Here is an 8198-nt window from a genome sequence, read left to right as displayed (position 1 = left end):
TGATGAAAAAATCACAGCAGTTTTGCATGAATTGAACATAGAAACACAGTGCTGTGAGTTTGAGCATTAGTCCACTACACATCACATCTTTGACATGTAGAAGTTGTCTTCTAGTGCTTTTGAAGTGTTCTTTTGGACTGACCAGCAAAGCCCAGCCCAGGAGAAGACATCTGGAAACCGAAGCTTGTCTACATGAGTAACATGACTATAAAGTATTTTAGACTCGCATGACATCTGCTTAGATTGGACGCCCTTTTTACCTTTATCCGCCGCAGCCCATCATCCCTTGTCCAATTTGGCGTACACTGGAGCTCTGGACAGTTTATTTTCTTACATTTATTACTATAAGGGATTTGACTAAAGTTCCCCAGGATCAAATGGCATCACTTAGAATAACAAAAACTGCCACAACATATTCATCTTTTTTTTATTTTTCATCATATTTACACTGGTTACAGTTCATGGTCTTCAGGATGATACAGCTCGCTCATCAGCCGGTAGATGTATGATGGTGCGTTTCCTCCGATATTGGAGATGAAAAGTGTAATGAGCTCAGGTGGGACATAGTCGAACACTGGGCAGTGCACATTCACCTTTGAGAGAATCTCACCTAAAAAGACAAGTTCAAGACCAGGCAGATCATCATTACGGATGCCTTTTGTACGTCACAGACAGTAAAAAGCGGTATAATGTAATTTTAGATGCTTCATATAAACATGGGTGAATTGTTGTTCACCATGTTTTATCTTGGGTAATACGGTTTCATAATATCAACAAAAAAACGACAGGGAGGAACATCCCAGTCGTTTTCATCACTTCTGACACAAGTTATTTATTTAGGAGGTATTGAGCATTGAATCGTGTTGTTTGATTACATTTCCTTACTTAATTTTTTGATAACTGATATCTTCCTTACCAACATGCACACTGGTCAATTTTTGGATATTTACAGATTGAACATTTCTAAACATGTTGATTAGACCATTTACAACATTGGGGACATTTGTGTTACCTTCTGTGAATGGGAGCACCTCATGTGGGGAGACAAACTTATGGAACGTATCCTCTTCATTTGGAAACTAAGGACAGAGAATATTGTTGTCGTGAGAGATACTGTATCATGACAGATTCAAATATTCTATAATGGTCAATATTTTTCAAAGTTACCTGAGGTGAGAGCTTGAACATGGGGGCACACACAATAAGCGGTGTGGAGTGATGCTTGGCTGCCAGCGCAAGAGTGTGTGTTCCATTAACGGCCCTCAGACCACCATTTGCCAGGATGGTCTGTGTACCAATAATGACCTGAGGAGAGATCAGTAGACAAGCTTACCTTGAAGTTCTAGTAACCAAAACAAATAAGATTACGAGATAAAGAAAGAAAAAAACACCAGAGACTACGGGATCACACCAGCCATGATGCCAAAATCCTCTGTCTTAATGTAACTGTCAGAGTCTACAAACACTCTCACAGTGATAAATGAACACTCAGGATTTTTACTAGTAGGATCTACTTTACTAGTAGGACTGGGACTTGAATATATGGAATGCCTGTGCTGAAAGTACAATATACAGGTATATAGCCATTACCTGACATACTGTTTCCCAAGCATCTCCTGGAGTCTAACGCACCTCTCCACTGACGTGCAGCATGTCAGTGGGCATAGTGTCACTCTCTCACACAGTAAAATTCTTTGTGTTCATGGAACCACGGTTCCATTTATAGACTTTCATAGTTACTGTAAATTTAGACTGAGGATTTTGGCATGTACAGATCACTCAAATGAATTGAATGAATGACAACAGGACGTGATGACTATAATTTGTGCACTCTTGTTTCCCCAGTAAGCTCCCTAGGAAACTTGTAGATACTAGACCTCCTCAATTTTTCGCTCTACACTAGATATTTTCTGCAAATGTTTGCCTCAGAATAGGTACAGCATGGTTAAAGCAGTGGTTAATGGTCAGCACGGTTTTTCAGAACTAGATAGTACAACGAGTTGTCTGACCATGTAGGAAAGCCATGTCATATTTTTTCTGAATAACTAAATTGAAATCTGTCCTTCATAGAGCGGCATGGGAGTATAAACTGGAAGTACTTGTCACTGGCTTCAACGGACCATTTGGTGTCGGTCTGGTGAGGTTGGGACAATCTCAATGTCCACCCTATGCACAGCATAACGCAATAGTGCAAGGCGGTGTTAAGGGCTGGAAAATGTACTAGAAGGCCAATCTTTATGTCCCCCACCTTAAACCCTGAACCCTCACAGACTGACCTTTGACAAAAACCCCACCCACCTCAGTTACTGTTGCTATGGTCGTCAAACTGCACAGGTTTGTAAACAGGAGCTAATTCCAGAGCCAGGTGTCTTTAAGGAGCGCTTGTTTTGGTTCAGTTAACATCCTGCAAACACCCCTTCTTGAGTTGGCAAGACGTGTAGCAAAATGAGCAAAATGAGTGCTCCCTGCACACGTCTAAGCCAATCAGTCGTACGTTGTTAAAAAATCCTGCCAAATTTGAAAAGATAGGGCTTAAGTGGTTAAAGTATGAAACCAACTTCAAGCTTTTTGTCTGTGGTATAAATCCTGGTGGGGGTGGGCTACATGAGAATGCAAAGAATAGAAAAGGTGCATCATGTACCTTATTAACCCGAGACATCACTGCAAATATGGCAGCATCTGCAATCACAGTAGTTTCAATTCCAGATTTTGAGAGACTGGTTGCCATTTCATGTCCCTGGAGGAAGATGAAAGCGAAATACAAAATCATCATAAAATAAGTATACAAGTTATGTTAGAATCATCTCATTGCTGCAAACAAAACAGCATGAGGTTATGGCTCTGCGTGTGTTGTGTAACCAGCAAATCCTTTACTTGATTCCGTTGACAAGCATACTGCCATTGCGTGTTAAAAGCATTTTTTTATGTCTTCAAAAATAAACTACAGTCAGCTACCTGGCAGAAGGGGGCACATTCTGCCACGATGACATGGAACTTGCGCTTGCGAGCAGCGTCTTTGAGGAAGGCCTCAACTGTGCGAGAGCGGCCGACAGTCATGATGACCTCATTGGAGTGGATGTGCTCAAGGGCCTGCATAGCGATGTTGTCGGTGGTTCCCTCTGAGATAAGATCAGAAGAAATATAAACTGTATCAACAAAATAGTCTTTATGATTCTCCATTCCTTTAGCATGTACAGTTTTGTTCTATATAAGCGAAACACAAATTGTTAATGTATAAGCAGACTGCATATCGTCACTGTTTTTTTTGTTGATTATTGATTATTTTTTTGATGATTATTTTTATTGTGCTCTTTTTTTCTCTAAGCACCTTAACATCCATAAGTATATCATGCACAGTATACATACATTGCTGCTATGCTCAGGCACCTTAGTTTTTATTATCTCAGGTACTTTGTAAATATGTAGATAACTTGTTTGGCCTTCTGTTGTTCTCTTGTTTGATCTCCTTCCCACTTGCTCCCCACCCCTCTTCTTCCCCCCCCCCCCCCCCTCTTCTTTCTATGGAAATTAACGTTGCGATGGGAACGATGTACAAAAACGAATTTCACCCACTTTTTTACCTTATAAACCTGTGATGTGACAATAAACCTGATTCTGATTCTGATTCTGTCGGATGGAAACCTTGTATGTGCAAAACCGTTACTTTTCAGGAAAAAAAACCTGTGTTCCAATTGATCCAAAGTAGCAATGATTTAGTCCCAAGCCCTTGTTAATACTTTTCACTGGCTCAATATTAATAAAACCAACACACAATTAACTCATTGAGTGCCCAAATTATTATTATCTATTTCTGGCCATTATGATTTTTATTTTTTTATTTTTTCAAAGTAAAAAAAAAGTGCTTAGGAAGCGAGATACAGCCTTTTTAAGTTATAAGTTAAACAAGGAGTGGATGGAGCTGCAAATCTTCAGATAATATCTTGGTTTGTTTTTTTCTATTTTTTTCAAAAACACGTGAAACACGTTAATGACACGTTGCACCATAGCGGTAAAACACGTTAATGGCACTCAATGAGTTAACACATTGAGTGCCAGTCACCTATATCTACGCAAACCTACTTAATTGCGCAACGTGCCAGTCACTGGTTCACATTGCATTGTAGGCCTCGTTCGCCACGACACATTTCATTGTAGCACCACCGGAAACGGAATTATCCGGGATCCGGAAATTCCGGATCCCATCCGCTTCCACTCTAAACCGGAAACCCAAAGTCGATTATCTCGGTTGTTATTTTTCCCCTCGCTGATCGCTGTTTAGCATTCACCGCTGTAGCTTCAAGATGACGGATCGCAAATCGAAGCGGTCTTCACTGCTCGTCTCACACAGATCCCCTTTGTGTTTAGAAGCAGTTGAACGTAGCCTGGTAAACCCTCCCTCCGGAAATCTCATTTCCATTTGATTTCAGGAAGGAGTCTGGTCTGAAACGCCTTTCTCCAATAATCGCTCTGCTCGCCGAGCCGACGAGCCTATCAGCGTCGTCGCTCATTGTTCTGTGATTGACAGCGACAGTTGGCCAATCAGGTGGCGAGTTCGAGTGAGCCCGAAAGAACCCGAGTGCAGCCTGAGAGCCGCCGACAAAAGACGAACGGCAGCCATTGTTGTTGTCCGAGTGCCGTCACTTCTTAGTTTCGTTCTTAAAACGGTCTCAAACTTCTTTTTTGAGGCACGGAATTTACTATTAACATATCGTTTGGATAGAATTTAGTTGTTTAACTTCATATATGTGGTCAATTAATCATGACAGAGCCTATTTAAAAATATAAATTTAGAGAACCGGCAGGGGCGGGGAGTGACACGCATGTATCCCAATAAGGCAACCTATTTTCGACATGGCCGTCCCAAAAGTCCCGTTGCGTCACATAGTCTGGAGCTCGTCAAAATGAACTGCTGATTGGCTGAAGGGGAAAAACGATCATTGGTTGAAGGGGTTGTCAGTCAACGGTATTACTCCCGCCCAACTCCAGCCCACAGCGATTATTGCAGAAAGGCGGTTCAGACCAGACTCCTTCCTGAAATCAAATGGAAATGAGATTTCCGGAGGGAGGGTTTACCAGGCTAAGTTGAACGTGCGATTTTAACGGATTTAGCGAGGTCTGTGGCGACGTGAAAAAAACAAAAAAACAACAATAAAACGCTGGCACTGATGAGTACATTATGATATTAAACTCTGGCATGGAATGTGTAACCATGTTCACTTTCAGATGCATTGTGACCTTGTAGATCTGCAATTTTTTGCTACTTTTGTGTGACACTAAAAAGTTGAAATGTGGAGATGCGAGGTTTCTGCCCGACACCAATTATATAAATAGTATAATAGAAAATTATAACTTACCCAGCTCTGTAAGCAGTTCATTGATAGCTTCTATGACATTGGACTTAAGAAGAGGAAAATGTTGCCTAAAGTTCTCCTCACTGAGTCCCCCTGACATCAGCAGCTTGTGGAGAGACTCCTGTTGGTCCGTCTCCTCGCTGCTCCCCCGGGACCTATGAAAAACAAAACAAATAGAAATAGGACAAGATGAACTGTAACTATCACTAAAATGTGATTGGTAGGAGTGCAAGGCAGGGGATTCCCATTTTGCCTTACAAATACATTCAGATACCAATGTATTTATCAAAAACCCACCCCATTGGGACTATTGTATATATGTATATCCTGTCTGTCTCATATATGTCATCATGATTTGTGTGCGTGGGGATCTCATTTTAAACAAGCTTAGTGCTTTATGAGCCTTCCAGTTTAGTAGACCTTGTATTGTGAATTTGTGCTTCCATGTACTGTTGTTCTCATGTCTTACTAAACAAAGTACATCAATCAATCAATCTCTATAATCGAAGGGACTATATACCTGGCATATTCTTCTCTAATGATCTTCAACACTCGTCTAACCATGTTTCCAACAGTGGTCTCTGAGGGCTGGGCAACGATCATCCTCCTTCCCTCCTTGCGGATAATCTCCATCAGATCGCCTAAAGCAAAACAAAATTTCAATTTAAGAGAAATAATTATGTAATGTGCAGCTAATTTATTCTTAAAAATGTGGTATTTTCAACAGTGATACATGTCAAGCTTTATTCCAGTTGAAGATACAGGTAAGAAGTAAGGTTACAGGTATGTCACTGAAATATAAACTTTAACAAAAAATCTAGCTGACAGCACATGTTTGACAGCTGTTTGTTGTCTGTTAAAGCTTAACCACTTAAATCATATTTCGTACAAGAGTGTCGCGTGGCTAAAATACCTACTTTTTGGTATTTTTGAAAACATTCGGCTATAATGACATGTCCAAAATTGGAACGCCAGGTTAAAAGTGGTAAAAGCCGATATGACAAACATGACTGTAAGGAAAGCTTTCGAAATACTTCCATGCTAACCCATTATGGGGGGCTCATCAGCCTTTAGAAAACAGGCCATGTACAGTATAAATCACTGGTTCTGAACGTGGTGCCCGGGGTACGCCGGGCTGTACTAAGTACTGTACTTAAGAACACATTTTAGGAATTATTACTTTACTGGATTATTTTCAATATTCAATACTTTTACTTCTACTCCACTACATCTCAGACGCAAATATTGTATTTTTACAATTATTTTAAAACTTTAGTTACTATTTACTTTGTAGATTTTTACCCACTTCAACACTTTATATATACTTATATATACTTCGGCTATTTGAAAATAGCCGATCTACAAGCTCACAACGGTCGCATTGCGAGGCGTTGTGAACTTGTAGAGTAGTACTTGTTTTGATGAGCCCTGTATTGAAACATTGATGTTGTCATCAGTGTTTGTTTATTGGACAGACATACATACATACATACGGACACAGAGACAAAGCCAGATATAGGAGTGGTTGGCACCACTCAAAAATCACACCCTGTGTGAAGAGAGTGGTGCCTTTGATGAGCCCCGTATTGATGTTGTCATCAATGTTTGTTTATTGGACATACATACATACGGACGGACACAGTCAGATATAGGAGTGGTTGGCACCACTCAAAAAGGCTCATAGTAAGCATCTGGTAGATCATTGGTTCTCAAAGTGGGGTCCGGGGACCCCTAGGGGTACTTGAGGGGGTTCCAGGGGGTCCCCAGCTAAATGATGGACAGGAACCAGATGGACCCTTATGGTTCTGTAACTCTGAGTGTACAAATGGAACCAAATGGATTTGTAAACTCTCAGAGTTAAATTAACATTGATTTTACAATATGAATTGGGGTCCCAGAGGTATAAATGCCATTAAATGGGGGTCCGTAGCCTAATGCATGTTAAACTGGGGGTCCTTGAAATTAAGATGGTTGAGAATCAACTGTGGTAGATCAACCTGCACTGCTCCATCGCGCGTTGGACGCTATTCTGCGGAGCAACGCAGTGGTTTCTCGGGCCGTCTCGGCGGAGCCACGCAGCGGTCCTGTCCCACTGCCTCCGTGCTTCAGGTCGGCTAGAAAGGCTTCAATTCTTTCCGTGAGGTCGGTTTCCCTGTCTGTCGCAGGCATGTTGTCAAAACACGAGATAAATTCTTATTCAAAAATGTCAACACACGTTCGTTCCTTGCTTGCATCAGCAGCTGTAGTAATTTGTCCCGGAAGTGGTAGGTTTAGAGTCGGAAGGAAGAGTTTCGGGGTCAGTATCAGTGTTGCCAGGTTTTGCGAAAGAAACAAGCAGCCAGGTCTATGAAAACAAGCCCAAAAGAAGCGACTAATAGGCTACATACAGTACATCGGCTATTTGAAAATAGCCAATCTACAAGCTCACAACGCGTCGCAGTTCGACACATTGTGAGCTTGTAGATCAAAAAAGAAATCTTTTTGAAAAAAAGTCTTTTAACAACACAAATCTTGTAGGGGGGAGGTCCCTGCCACAAAATGTTTTCAGATTGGGTGGATCACGGACAAACATATTAATCTAGGGGTCGTTGACATGAAAATGTAGGAACATTAGGAAACAAACCCAAAAAAGGGACCCGCAATTACCATTTTTACAAGCAACTTTACAGAAAAACAAGCCCAAAGTCGCTTATAATAAGCATACCTGGCAACGCTGGTCAGTATTACAGAACTACACCTGATTGGTCCATCGCGTGAGGGCGTCACCAGAGAGTGTCGTCACCCGCCCCGCCCCTTCCCCCAGGCTGCAGCCGTTAGCTTCTCTTGTCACTTGCCAACAGTCCAACA

At 41.4% G+C, this 8198-nt stretch overlaps 1 protein-coding gene across 1 annotated transcript; it reads right to left on the bottom strand.

Annotated features, from left to right (window-relative positions):
- Nucleotides 1-426: 426 nt before the first annotated feature.
- On the bottom strand, nucleotides 427-7604 carry eif2b2 (eukaryotic translation initiation factor 2B, subunit 2 beta). Its single transcript, XM_084082713.1, has 8 exons — nucleotides 7349-7604; nucleotides 5872-5992; nucleotides 5355-5506; nucleotides 2956-3119; nucleotides 2642-2737; nucleotides 1168-1305; nucleotides 1013-1079; nucleotides 427-610 (listed from the first exon to the last, which is right to left on the bottom strand). The coding sequence occupies exons 1-8, from the start codon at nucleotides 7518-7520 to the stop codon at nucleotides 453-455; spliced, it is 1068 nt and encodes a 355-aa protein (XP_083938839.1). The 5' UTR covers nucleotides 7521-7604; the 3' UTR covers nucleotides 427-452.
- Nucleotides 7605-8198: the final 594 nt, after the last annotated feature.

Source organism: Gymnoscopelus microlampas (assembly GCF_963454915.1).
Source record: "Gymnoscopelus microlampas genome assembly, chromosome: 16".
Classification (NCBI taxonomy): Eukaryota; Metazoa; Chordata; class Actinopteri; order Myctophiformes; family Myctophidae; genus Gymnoscopelus; species Gymnoscopelus microlampas.
Note: the sequence above shows the minus strand (reverse complement) of the source record. Positions and strands in the feature narration are given on the sequence as shown.